Source organism: Pipistrellus hanaki (assembly GCF_964339955.1).
Source record: "Pipistrellus hanaki genome assembly, chromosome: 15".
In the NCBI taxonomy this organism is placed as follows: domain Eukaryota; kingdom Metazoa; phylum Chordata; class Mammalia; order Chiroptera; family Vespertilionidae; genus Pipistrellus; species Pipistrellus hanaki.
Window position 1 is genome coordinate 4837281 of NC_140517.1, and position 13759 is coordinate 4851039.

The 13759-nt window shown below is 63.8% G+C and overlaps 1 protein-coding gene across 2 annotated transcripts in view; it reads left to right on the forward strand.

Annotated features, from left to right (window-relative positions):
• Positions 1 to 13526, forward strand: part of GNAO1 (G protein subunit alpha o1) — a 95807-nt gene extending 82281 nt beyond the window's left edge. The window contains exons 7-9 of one of the 2 annotated variants that reach the window (XM_084861288.1): positions 8253 to 8406; positions 11003 to 11218; positions 12111 to 13526. In XM_084861288.1, the coding sequence (XP_084717414.1) occupies positions 8253 to 8406; positions 11003 to 11190 (342 nt within the window). In that variant the 3' untranslated portion in view covers positions 11191 to 11218; positions 12111 to 13526. Of the gene's footprint in view, positions 1 to 1579; positions 1734 to 1971; positions 2187 to 8252; positions 8407 to 11002; positions 11219 to 12110 lie in introns of those variants that run through there. The other variant, XM_084861289.1, reaches the window with a different exon arrangement.
• Positions 13527 to 13759: the final 233 nt, after the last annotated feature.

Consider the following 13759-nt stretch of genomic DNA (forward strand, 5'->3'; position numbering starts at 1 on the left):
GGGTCCAGCGCGGGCCCTGCCGCTGTGTCAGGAGCAGCCGCTGGACGTCCTGCTCCTTCCGAGGGTGACGGACGGTGGGCGCTCAGCCTGGCGCGGCCGTGAAGAGCAGCCTGAACTCGGGACTCCACGAGGCACGTGGCGACCATCGGCTCCCCCGTCCAGGAGTGAGGCCGAAGGACAAGCTGTGGGCTACGGACTCTGCCCTGAAAGCAGGCACGAGGCCCCTTGGACCAGCCCTTGGTCCCAGCCTTCCTCTCTGATCAGCCCCACGGGTCCCTCCCTGGCCTGAGGCGAGAGTCAGCTGCCTGGAGGTGGCTCCTGGAACTGGTGGCTTCTGCCCACCACCCACCACCCACCACCCAGCCACCAAGTCCACTGCACCCAGGAGCCCGGGGCCTCATCCTGCCCTCGTACCCCCGTGGCCTCGGCCGCACTGGGTCTCAGCCTGCCACCACGTCACCACCACCACCACCACCACCGGCACCGTCACCTACAGGGCCCTCATTTGCCAAACCAAGGCCAAATCATGAGCAGACTCTGAGGGACCCTCCACGCCGGGCAGGTATGAAGCACCTCCCTCCGGTGCAGCCACCAGCTCAGAGTTGAAAGCAGCAGGTCCCGGGGGCACCGAGGGTGACTTTGCTGTGTGATGCCTGCCCCGCCCACTCTCGCCTCTCCCCCTCTCCAGCCGCTGGGCTCAGGCTGGTCCCCCTGCCCTCGTGTCCATCTCCAGCCACGCAGTCCACGGGTTCCTCGGTGGCTGTGGCCTCTGAGCTTGCACGGGGGCCCTAGGCTGGACCTGCGTTGATTTCCAGGCCCTGACACTGGTTGAACCAAATTTTCAGGGTTTTTTCCCCCTCTCTCTTTCTCTCATGTTTCCCGCTGGGCTTTTATCTTCCTCTCTGTTTTCATCTGTTTTGCCGGGTTGACCAGCTCACCCAGAGCCGAACCCCTTGCCCAGCCATGACCCAGCCATGGCCCTGCCATGACCCAGCCATGACCCAGCCATGGCCCAGCCATGGCCCAGCCAACCAACCCAACCTCCATCCACAACAAGGCCACAGCAAGATCACCCCCCAGACGCTGTCCCCTTATGTCTGCTTCCAACTCGGGATTAATTCGAGGATCCCTCCGTCCTCGGTTAATGTGCCCCAAGGGAATGCGTGCACCCCCACCCCCGCTGGCGGACCGGAATGACGCCCCGGTAGAGGAGTCTGCATGGCCCGCGGTTCCGTGTAGACGTGTTGGATAGTGGTGGCCCTGCCCCGAGTGCATGGTGCATGTCTGCTCCGTGAGCTGGAGTTCCCTCCTCCCACCCCCCCACCCCAGCGACCTCGCTGTCCCTCCTCTGGGGGAGGAGGGCCGGCGCAGCACCCCACCCCGCCCGCCCTGCTCCGCTCCAGCCTGCCTGCGTGTGGAATGAGGCGGGGCCCGCGCCCGCTTGTCCCGTGGGTGCTCCTGCCTCCGTCCCCTGGGGGCGTCGTGGACTTCTCCCCGGCCGGTCCCGCCGCGGCGGCCAGGGGCAGGGCGGGCCACACACCCACCGGCGGGCGCTCACCGGCCTCTCCGCTCCTTGCAGAACCGCATGCACGAGTCCCTGAAGCTCTTTGACAGCATCTGCAACAACAAGTGGTTCACGGACACGTCCATCATCCTCTTCCTCAACAAGAAGGACCTGTTCGAGGAGAAGATCCGGAAGTCCCCGCTGACCCTCTGCTTCCCCGAGTACACAGGTAGGGGCGGGGAGCCGGAGAGCGGGGAGGGTGAGGAGGAGGCCGAGGGGCTCACAGGCCCCGGTTTCTACCCCCTGGGGCCCGCGCTGGGGGCCGAGGACCGGAGAGGGAGCCGCCGGCAGGGTCAGCAGCGGAGCACCCGCGTTTCCCTCGCCCCCTCCTTGGCTTTCTCACCGGGAGGCCCCGGCGGCGGCGGCCTCGCCTCACCGGTCCCCTCGCTCCGCTCCCCCCTCCGCAGGCCCCAGCGCCTTCACGGAAGCCGTGGCCTACATCCAGGCCCAGTACGAGAGCAAAAACAAGTCGGCCCACAAGGAGGTCTACACCCACATCACCTGCGCCACCGACACCAACAACATCCAGTTCGTCTTCGACGCCGTGACGGACGTCATCATCGCCAAAAACCTGCGGGGCTGCGGCCTCTACTGAGCCCCCCCCCCCCCGGGCCGCCCGCCCGCCCGCCTGCCACCCCGCCTGGCCTGTGCCCACCCCCAGCCCCGGGAGCCAGAGCCCGGGCCTCTCGGACTCTCTGCACCAGCAAGCACGGCGGCTGGCACCGAAGGGGGCGGGACCGTCCACAGCCGCCCGGCCCCAGACATCAGAGCACATGGTGACAGGGGCTTGTGGCGGGCCACCCCTGCCTGTCTGCTCTGTCCTCCGCTCCCTCTCCAAGTGCTTTATCCTCAGGAGGGAGCTGTGGAGCCAAGGCCGCCGCCGTCGGGGGCCCAAATGGGCAACCCCTGCAGTGGGTGACTCAGACGGGCAGTGCCAGGGTCTCCTGGCCTCTGGGGGTGTGCAGGGGGTAGGGGCGGCCGTCGGGCAGGGCGCCGGAGGCGGAGGGGCGCTGGGAGCCAGAGGGGGTCTTCTTTCCCGGGGGGGGGGGGGGGGGGGCGGGGTCTCTCTGGTCGGAGCAGCTCCGTCATCAGAAGCCAGGCCGCCGGGCCCGCTGTGCGTGGGTCCACGGGCTCAGGCCTGGGCCGGGGCCTCCTCCCTCCCCCGCTTGGATCTCAGCCTGGGGTGCCAGCCCTTCCGGGCACACCCTGGGGGAGCCCTCCTCCGGGACGCCTCGGGGGTCTGGAAAAGGCTCTGGTTCTGAGACTGACTGACTGCAGAGGCGTGCGGCGGCGGCTGGCGGGAGGGCTGGAGGCCGCCGCGCCCGGACAGAGGCGGGAAGAGGTGGGCGGTGGGGATGGATGCCGGGGGGAGGTGGCCATGCCGGCGGCCATGGGGCCTCGGCGTCCTTGCATGCAGGCCCGGGTGACCCCTCCACCTTCCCCGCCTCCCTGTCTCAGGCTGCTGCTCCGGGTGTGAGTGGTTGTGCTTTTCCTTGAAATTTACAGCGCATTCGACTCAAGCTGGCAGGGGCTGGCTCTGCAGGTGGGGAGGTCCCGAGGGGGTGTGGACCGAGCCCCTGAGGCCAGTTCCCAGCTTCCCTCGGTTTTGGTGTTCTGCCAGTCCCGGGGCTGAGGAGGGCAGGTGTCAGGACCTGCCATCCTGAAGTGTGCCCTACCATCTACTCCCCCCCCCCCCCCAGAGAGTCCTAGGACCTCTGGAAGGGCTTTGGTAGGAATGGGGTGTGGGGGTAACTTCCGGGGACCCAGGCCTGGGCTGGCCTTCGGCAATGGACACTTCAGTTGGCTGATGCCAATGTCCCACAGCCAGGCAGCCCCTGTGTGCCCGTGGGAAGAGCGAGGGAGAGGTTTCTGGCTGTCCCCCCGAGCCCTCTGCCCTCCAGCCTCCCCTGGCCCCCAGCTCTGGGCTGGCCCCGGTCGCTCCAGGCCCTCGGTTCTGGGTGGTGCCTGCAGGGATGGGGCCCCCCGGTGAGCCCATCCCTGGCTCGGCTCTCTCGCTGCCGCCCAGCCTCCTGGGAACCCCAAGGCGGCCGGCCTGCAGGAGCCCCCTCACGCCCAGGTCCACTCCCCTCGTGCTGTGCCCGCACGGCCGCTGGGGCCGGCAGAGGACGGGCCCCCAGATCCAAAGACCCAACGTCCCGTCCCAGGCGGCCGGCCCGTGAAGCCGTTGTGCCCAGCATGGAAGACACAGCCGTGATTTCCCAGTATCACCCCCCTGGGGGCGGCCAGCTGTGCCCCTACCTCTGCCCTGGGGCCCCAGGCTCAAAAGCAATGGACAAAAGGGGGGTGCTGGCCGAGCCCCACCATCGTCCTAGAGGTGGAAGTCGGCGACTCTCCAGGCCCGGGGCTCCCCTCACGCGGCCCCGTCCCAGCACAGGGGTCAGAGCACCGGCAGGAGCCAGGCCAGCCCCGCCCTCCCCAGCGGGGCATCAGGGGGAGCCGGTGGCCGGGTTCTGCCCTTTTCCCTCCCAGATGCGCTGCTTTGTCTCTTGCGTGCTCTGACCCTCCGGGCCTGACGGGGTGAGCTTGGCTGTGCCGTGCGAGTCCTGGAGGAGAGGGTGTCCGGGCCAGATCCCTGCGCTGTCCTCTGCGTCGCCCGTCCGTCCGTCCGCGCGGTCACCGGCGGCTCCGCCGTGGGACGTTCGGCGGAAGATGACGGGTTTTGGCTCCGTCGCGGGTGGAGGGGGACTTGGGAGTGACGTGCTGTGGGTGGTCCTGTGCTCAGTCCCGTGCAGAGAACTGAAAAAGGCCCCAAGGCGGTCCGGCCTGACTCCGGGGCGGGGCGCGCACGTGCAGGGCCAGGGCCCAGGGCCCAAGCACTGGTCCTGTGGTCTGAGGATGAGGATGGGTGGGCTCTGTCCCCACCCCGAGCAGAGAGCCCGTTCCCAGTGCCGCTGTGTGATGGTGGTCAGGGAGGGGGCTTCCCTCGGGAGTCCTGGGGCTCCAGGCAGATGCCACCCCAGCAGATGTAGGCCCCTGCCAGGGCAGAAGCAGGAGGCACCCTGAGTCCTAAATCCATGGGCCCCTTGGTCAGAGGGTCCCTCCAGGAGCAAAGGGTTCATCCCCCGTCCCCATGCACCAAGCCCACCGCAGGGAGGGCTCCCTTGCTCAGCAGCCAGCAGCTCCACACACCTCTGCTCCTGTAGCTCCTCCTCCCCCACCCCCCACCCCCCCAATCCCTGCTGCGGCCCCGGCAGCCAGGCCCTTCCCTCCCGGTTCTGCCCCCCTGGCCTCCCCCACTGCTGCTGCAGCCTCTCTGCTCTCCTCCCCCGGCCCAGGCCGCCCCCTGCCTCCTTCCCCAACCTTCTCCCTCAGGTCCCAGCGGTCCCCCCTCCCGATCCCGCCACCCCCGCCCACCCCGTGTTAACTGTAATTTTGTAAGTAGAGTGACTGTGGGTTTAATAAATCGCTAGTGGTTGTCATAATTCACCGGCTGCCGTCGTGTATTTATTAGTCACCCACGTTCATAAAAGTGCCGGCTCTTCCCAGCGTGTGTGTGGTGTGCCGTCAGTGCCCAGGCCTCCGCCAGGCACATCCACATGACACGTGTCCCCTGCCCAGCTCCAGGTCGGTCCTGGGGCCCCGCCTGCGCCCGCGGGCTGCCTGGTGGAGGGGGCATCCCCCGCCGGGGTCGGAAGGACTCCTGCTGCTCTCAGCGCCCGGAGCCCAGCGGGCACAGGGAGGGGGCAGACAGGCAGTGACTGCAGGCAGGGGTGGTGGCTGTCGTCCGGCTGTGACCTCTGGCTTCTCTCTCTCTTTTCAAATCATGGCGCCGCCTCCTGTTTGCACTGTATTCCGGCATCTGTTTCCTCCCAGAAGCCCGTGAGGACGAGCTGTGCTCTCGGTTTCCTGGTGATGGCTCCAGTCCGAGTGGGGAGGGGTGCGGGGCGCAGAGGGGGCTCAGTGCCACCCCGGCTGCCCCCCACCCCTGCAGAATCAGCTCTTCTTTCCAGACCCTCCCTCCCGAGTCCATCCACACAAAGAATCCGGGGCTGACTGTGCGCCCTGCCCTCTGCCTCCTGGAAAATTCGGTCTGACTGTGCGCCCTGCCCTCTGCCTCCTGGAAAATTTGGTCTGACTGTGCGCCCTGCCCTCTGCCTCCTGGAAAATTCGGTCTGACTGTGCGCCCTGCCCTCTGCCTCCTGGAAAATTTGGTCTGACTGTGCGCCGTGCCCTCTGCCTCCTGAGAATCCGGGTCTGACTGTGCGCCGTGCCCTCTGCTTCCTGGAAAATTCAGTCTGACTGTGCGCCGTGCCCTCTGCCCCCTGGAGAATCGGGGTCTGACTGTGCGCCGTGCCCTCTGCCTCCTGGAGAATCCGGGTCTGACTGTGCGCCGTGCCCTCTGACCCCTGGAGAATCGGGGTCTGACTGTGTGCCGTGCCCTCTGCCCCTGGAGAATCCGGGTCTGACTGTGCGCTGTGCCCTCTGCCTCCCCGCTCCTCCCGAGCCCCGCAGACCTTTGTGGTGTATGGCGTTGCCTCTCCCCATTAGCCTGTGAGCTCTGGGAGAGCTGGGGCCTGTGGCCAGTCCCACAGCCCCAGCAGCCGCAGAGGGCCTCCCACACACCCGGCCTGTAAGGGGGGACTGCGAGGGGGCGCTGTGCCAGCCGGATCCTTAGAGCTTGGCCTGGGCTTTTCCTCCAGACCTGAGCTCCGGGCCTCTGGAGGAAGAGACCTTCAACCCAGCCAACCCGCCCCCCCCCCCCCGACACCCCCTCCCGGCTCTCAGCTCCTCACCTGGTGGTCCCTCTGGTGGTGGGAGCGCCTGGGCATATGTCCCCACTGAGACCCTCGGTGTCTGTGGACAAAGCAGCGCTGGACTGGACGTGCAGCTGGGGCTGTGCAGTGCACTGGTGGGCGCTGGGTGGAGTGTCTGTGGACCAGCGGCTCTGTTGCGGGGGCTTTTCCTGTAGAGTTCTGGATATCCAAGCATCTTGACTCTGCCTTCCTCAGTGCCCTGCGAGCTGAGCGCGCTCAGCCCCAGGCCCTGCCCGTGGCCCTCGGGGAGACCTCCTCCTCCCCTTTACGGACGGGCCCTGCGGTGCCCGGGCACTGAGTCTCACTCCTCCCTGAACAGGGCTGCGGGGGGACCGAGAAGGAAGGCGCCTGGCAGAGGCTCGGAGGGTGATAAGGTCACGTGGATGGGTTTGCCGAATCTGCTCGGCAGAGGGAAGGGACAGCGGCCTTGGCGGCAAATCCCTGAGGGAGGGGTAACCACAGCCGTCTGGTGGCTCCTGAGAAGCAGCAGGGATGCACGCGGCCCTCCCAACCCCCAGCCTCGGCCACAGAACGAGGGTCTGGGGCCCATACCTTTGCGGTCACAGGTGTGAGAGGTGCTCTTGGGTCATCACGACCTCATTGTTTCCATCTCTGAAGGCCACAGACCACTCCGAGTGCCTGGAGAGGCCCGGAACACTGCCCAGCTCTGGCGCTGCCCACCCCCCGCCCCCTGTCACTCCCGTGCCCCTAAGGGTTGGTGAGATGAACCGGCACGAGGCAGGGGAAGTGCTGGGTGCAGAGTGGGGTGCAGTGACTGTGGAGGACGCGTCCCCCCCTTCCCCTCCTCCCCCTGCTCAGATAGGGGACGTTGCCATGGCGACAGAACAGGCAGCTTCCTCGGCTCCTATGGCCGCCTCCTGCCCCGCCCCGCCCTCCCATCCCGGAGAATGAGACCCAGCGGCACCCACACTGCTCTCTGCTCTTGCCCCGGTGTGGTTCCGTCTCCTGACGTCAGAGGGAGACCGTACCCCGGGATCGCTCTGGGCCCGGCTGCAGGCCCGGAGGGCTGGGTGTGAGGGCAGCTCTGGGCAGTCAGTCCATCACAGGAAGCCACCTCCCGGCACAGAGATGGGCTCCCACCCTGCCACGAGGCCCCTCCCCCCACCCTGCCCCCGCACCCGAGTGTACCCCTGGCATCCATCCCACCACCCAAGCTGGCCTCCCTGGGCCCAGGCAGAGGCTGTCCCTGGAGGCTCTGCTCTGTCTGGAGGCCCCGCACGCGCACTCATTCGCTGAACGGACTGTGTACAAAGAGGCGAGGCCCGTCGCCCGGCTCCCCTGCAGCCAGCCTGGCAGCCCCCTCTCCCCTGCACGGCTGGCCCCACATGCACCTTCCCCGAGGTCCCTGCACAGTCCCTCACCCCTCACAGAGGACACCCCGCCCACAGATTGGGCTAAAGAGGGCAGGTCTGGACAGGAAGGGCCACAGCCCAGCTCTGGGCTCCCATCCAATCACCAGCACCCCCAGCACATGCACATGCACGCACACACACACACACACACACGCACGCACATACACACACATGTATAATATACACACGCATTCAGGGAGACGCTCCTGTGGCTGGGGACTTCGCAGGGGGAGAGCCCAGGTCACCGGGTCCTCAGCCGCCCCCAGGGAGCCATGTCAGGTCGCTGTCTGCCATTGGCCCTGAGACGAGGGGCGTAGAGGGGTCTGGGCGCTGGACGTGGGCAGCCCCGTGCTGTGCAGCAGATCACCGTTCTGTCTGTCCGCCTCCCAGGGGCCTGGGAGCCCCTCCTGAGCGGCTGAGTAGCCCAGCTCCTCTCTCTCAAACCTAATGCTGCTTCTCTCTCCCTGTCTCCCTGTCTCCGTGTCTCCCTCTCGCTGTCTGTCCCGCTCTCTCCACCCCTCCCCCCACCTGCGGCCGCAGAACCGCATGCACGAGTCTCTCATGCTCTTCGACTCCATCTGTAACAACAAGTTCTTCATCGATACCTCCATCATCCTCTTCCTCAACAAGAAAGATCTCTTTGGGGAGAAGATCAAGAAGTCACCTCTGACCATCTGCTTTCCTGAGTACACAGGTGGGTGTCCCGGGGCCCTGGGAACAGGCTGCTGCTGGAGCCGGCGGGGCGCAGAGGGAAACGCCGGGTGTGGCCAGGCGCGGCCCTTCCCGGACACGGCCCTGGGTGTGAGGGAGATGCACCTCCTGATCCATGTGCTTTGTGGCCAGGTGAGTCAGGAAGTAAGCCGGCAAGGCAGGGCGGGGGCTTCCCCTTGAACCCTGCTCACTCCCATCTTGCTCGTCTCCCCAGCGGCCTCCCCTTAATCTCCCCGGGCGGCTGCTGGCCTCACGGCCCCTGCGCCCGGGTTAGGAAGGGCAGCCACGTGGGCTGTGCCTGGCCACACCTGTTTTCTCTACCATCAGAGACCGGCCCGTATCCCGCCAGATCTTTCACCCCCTGCACCGTCAGGCCTGCTTTGACCCTCTTCCTCCACCTCCCATCTTTTTCCCAAACCAGACCCTCCCCCCCCTCCTCCTCCCCCTCCTCCCCCTACTCCTCCCCCTCCCCCTCTCCCTCCTCTCCCTCCCCCTCTCCCTCCTCTCCCTCCCCCTCCCCTTCCCCTCCCCCTCTCCTTCCCCCTCCCCTTCCCCCTCCCCCTCCCCCTCTCCCTCCTTTCCTCCTTCTCCCCCACCCCTCCTCCCCCTCCTCCCCCTCCCCCTCTCCCTCCTCCCCCTCCTCCTCCTCCTCTTCCTTTGCTGCAAGCCTCCTCCTTCCCTGCCTGCCTCTCCCCCACCTCCTCTGGGGCTTTGTCCTCCCATCTGGCTCCCAGGGGGGTGTATCCCAGACACCACATGGAGCTCTTGCAGCCGGTGGGTGAGGCATCGGGCTGCCAGCCGAGGGAGGCGGCTGCTGTGGGCTGGCGGGCCCGGGCCACAGCGAGGGGCCAGTGCAGAGCCCAGCCTTCGTCCCCCTGGACGGGGAAGCTCCTGGGGGGCCCTTTTGCACCCCACAGGTTGGCTCAGCCAGGACCCCTCACAGGCAGCCCCGAGAGAGGGGAGGGCATGCGTGGGCTGGGCTCCCAGGACTCCACTGTCCCCCCACCACCACCCACCCTTCTCTGCCGCCTGGAAGTGATGGCGCTCACCCTCGGTGTGCAGAAAGGCCCATCGGGTGTTCTGAGCACAGCCTGTCGGTCACTGGTGTTCCACTGCTTGTCAGTCAGCAAGGCTCCCGCCCACCCCAAGGTGCTAGGAGCGGGGGTGGCAGCGGGGGCGGCAGCCAGGGTGGCGGCGGGCTGGGGTCAGGCAGCAGCCAGGAGTGTGCCTCTGGCTGGCAGGGGCACAGAAGCAGCCTCTGGAGCCAGACCACCTGACCACCTGCAACTTTGGGCAGGCGAACCCCCTGGTCCCGTTCCTCATCTGGGCACCACGGTAACAGCAGTCGTGCCCGGGGGGGCGGGGGGCCTCAGGGGGGAGCAGAGAGCACAGAGCCCGGGGCCCGGTCTGCGTCCCACTGGCCGTGGGTCAGTCAGAGGATGGGAACCAAGGACGGGGGCCGGGGGTGGGGCCGGGGAGGTGTGACCCCACCCTCCGCACCGGATGGCATTGGTTCTGAGCACCCAGATCCCAGGGGCCCTGAGGCCTCTTCCTTGGCTGGCGCTTAGGGAATTCTGTGTTGCTCTGTATTTTATGGTGATTGAAAGCTGTCCACGGGGCAGAGCCATGTGGGTTTAATCTGTTTGATTAAACAGAACTGTCTTTGCATCCTCCACAGACATCCCCACCGGGCCCCAGCGTGATCGAGGGGTCAGCGAGGAGCGGGGTGGGGCAGTGGGGCAGCAGGGCCCAGCTGGTCTTACGCTGCTAGCACCTTAGACTGCCCACCCAGGGGATACCAGCGCCCTTAAGGCTGGCCACTCACCCCAAGAACTAGGACTATGTGGGGGCGCCCAGCCCTGCCCAGTGCAGGGAGACGGGCAGGTCCAGCTCGGCCCTCAGGGCCCCCTGTGACACCAGGAGTCCTGGATCCCCACCTGCCAGGGCCCCCCTCAGAGGCCACTGCCTTGGTTTATCAGAGCAGCAGGGCTGGTTTCTTTTGATTTCTTTTTTAAAATACATTTTTTATTGATTTCAGAGAGGAAGGGAGAGGGAGGTGGAAACATTACTGATGAGAGAGAATCCTGGATCGGCTGCCTCCTGCACATCCCCTACTGGGGATGGAGCCCACAACCCAGGCATGTGCCCTGATCAGGTACCAAACCGTGACCTCCTGGTCACAGGTCAATGCTCAACCACTGAGCCATGCTGGCCAGGCAAGCAGGACTGGTTTAGACCAGGGGGGAGTGCTGTGAAGGGCAGACCGGGGCGGGGCCTCAGGGTGCGCATCCGGAAAGCAAAGGGACCTTCTGTGGCCATTGTCCGCCCAGGGCTCCTGGGTCCGCCCAGGGTGGAAACGGTGAGACGCCTGGAAAAGCCAGAAGCCAGGCGAATGCAGAGCCGCATGTGGGTTTGGCTGTGAAATACAAGGACGCCTTTGGCGAGGGCGTGTCTGCCTGTAGCCTCCTCTTCTGGGCTCTGCTTCCTGGGAGATGCCCCAGCCCGCCTGTGGCCCGGGGGTCCCCGCCCCGCCCCCGCCGGCTCTCACCGGGGCCTCTCCCTCTTCTGTCTTGCTACAGGCCCCAATACCTACGAAGACGCAGCCGCCTACATCCAAGCACAATTCGAAAGCAAAAACCGCTCCCCCAACAAAGAAATCTATTGTCACATGACTTGTGCCACAGACACGAATAACATCCAGGTGGTATTCGACGCCGTCACCGACATCATCATTGCCAACAACCTCCGGGGCTGCGGCTTGTACTGACCTCTTGTCCTGTATAGCAACCTACTTGGTAATGATTCCAGCACTCAGAAAAGCTCGCACACACACACACACACACACACACACCACCCACCACCCACCACTGACAAATGCAAGTTGGTAAATAAACTTTAAAAAAAAAAGGCGTAACAAAAACTTATATATATAAATATATATATACAAATATATATTAATTCTTTTTAGTTTGTACTAGAAAGAGCTTCAGACAGAACTGACCACCACCCCATAGGGTCAGCCCATGAGCATGCAGGTGTGTGCCTGTGCACGCATGTGCGTACACACACACACACACACACACACACACACACACACGAGCCGTGATGGAGCCCTGACTTGGGAGACCAGCCCCGTAGGTTCACCCTCTGAGACCCATGTCTGCGAGCAGCGGGAGGCCAAGTGGCCTGGCCTCGGTCCGGCCAGTCTCTGCTTCTACCCCCTGAACTCTCAGTTCTGCCCGGCTCTCTGCAAAGCCCCAAACCCTTTACAAAATGGCCAGTGCCCTGGCCATCCCACTGCCCTACACCCCCAAAACAGGAAAAGGACTTACTTAGAAGAACCATTGCTCTGACCCCTGGTCTCTTTCTTCAAGCCAAACAGGCACGAGTCAGAGCAGCTGCGGGGAGGGACATGCCGGGCGCTAGGGAGACGGGGGCGAGGGGGAGACGGGGGCCGGAGGGGCCACCGGGAGGGGCTGGATGGCAGACCTGACCACAGAGGAGGCCTCTAGGGGCCTGGGCCGGGCTCCCTGGGATTCCTTCTCCTCTTCCTCCGATGCCTCCCCATCTTGCCCGCCTCCGACACAGGAGCAATGAGTGCGCCAGGGTTTGTTGGTTGGTTGGTTTGTTGGTTTTTAAAAGCAAAGAAACTGGCCCGACTGGACCCCCTTATCTCTCTCTCTACAGACTGCTTCACGGACTCTCTGCTGTTGACCTTGATCTCCTGGTAGCATGACCTTTTGGCCTTTGTAAGACACACAGCCTTTCTGTATCAAGCCCCTGTCTAACCCACGACCCCAGAGTGACTGACGGCTGTGTATTTCTGTAGAATGCTGTAGAAACCCGGTTTTAGTTGAGTCTCTACATTTAGAATTTGAAAGGAAAAAAGAAAAAAAAAAAAGAACATTTCTCATGTGCTTTGTAGCTTAAAAGGAAAATGGAAAACTCACCATTACATCCATATTTCTTTCTCTCTTTCTCTCTTTTTTTGGAATAAAAAACAAACATCGGCACTCCCCCCTCTCCCATCTCACCTGGCGGCAGGTGTGGGGGCAGAGGTGCCAGGCCTCTCTGTCCGCACCAGGTTTCCAGAATGTGCTCAGACCGGGCTGCGCTTTGCACCCCACACCACCCACACACCCCCACACACACACACACACACACACACACACACACACACACACGCACGCACGCACACACGCCCCCAACCACTCCAGCTACACGCTCACCCCAGGTTTGTATAGAAAAAGCACAGCTCTCACTGGCCCGCAGCTGCCCTCCAGAATTGGATCACATGCATAAAGAGCCCCATGGAAAACAGTGTCCAACAGTGTCCCCGCCAATTTATTCTGTTCACTACATCCCCTTCGGACAGACACCCTTCATCACCATTTTCCAGTGTTTCCTTTTCCTTTTTGTCCTGGTGAGCCCTGTGTACCCACAACACCCCAGCAGCTGCCCTCGACTTTGGGGGTCAGGGTTGCGGGTTTTTTCCTTTGACGTTTTTGCTTCTCGGTCTCAGATGGATGCTCCCCGTGTGCGTGCGTGTGTGTGTGTGTGTGTGTGTGTGTGTCCTCCACCTTGTCCTCTGTTTCGGTGACCTGTGTCCACTCTTTCTCATGTGAGGATGGATGTTTGTGCCACAGATAAAAACAACAATGAAAAATCCCCCACCTTTTTTTTTAAATGCCACCCTAACCGCCCCCCCCCCCCACACACACACACACAAATGTAAAAGGCAAAGACGGAGTCAGTGTTGACACGAAAGCCAGTTGCCATGACCAGTCCTGTCATTTCTACTCTGACTCGTATTCCAACCCCGAACCTCTTCACGGTTTCACTTTTAAGACATTTGCTGAAGAACCAGTCACAGCCATTTCAGATTTTAAAAAAAAGGAGGCAAAACGACGAACCACACACAAAAAATGAAAAACACAGGAAAAAAATAAAAACTTGGAAGAAAAAAAAAAAAAGCCCACGGTCTTTCTAAGCCTTTCTATTCCCAATCGGTGAGGTTTCTGTGATATCTTACACACTGCCAGTCTACTTCTCTGACTAATGGAAAATCCATGTGTAGCTCAATAAAGAGAATGTTTGTCTGTACCGGTCTCCCCCGCGCAGGCTGTTTGCACCGGACAGGGGAGGGGGGCTGGAGGGGCCGCAGACCCTGGGCGGCTGGCGGGCAAGGCTGGAGGTGGCAGAGAGAGAACCCACCCCCTGACCTTCCCCGTGTGCCCTCGGTGCCGCCATCAGGGGGAGCCAGCTGGGTGCAAGGAGGGCAGGGGAATGGCCAGCCTGCCCACAGGTGCCGCTTCCTCCAGGCTCCGGGCTCCCAG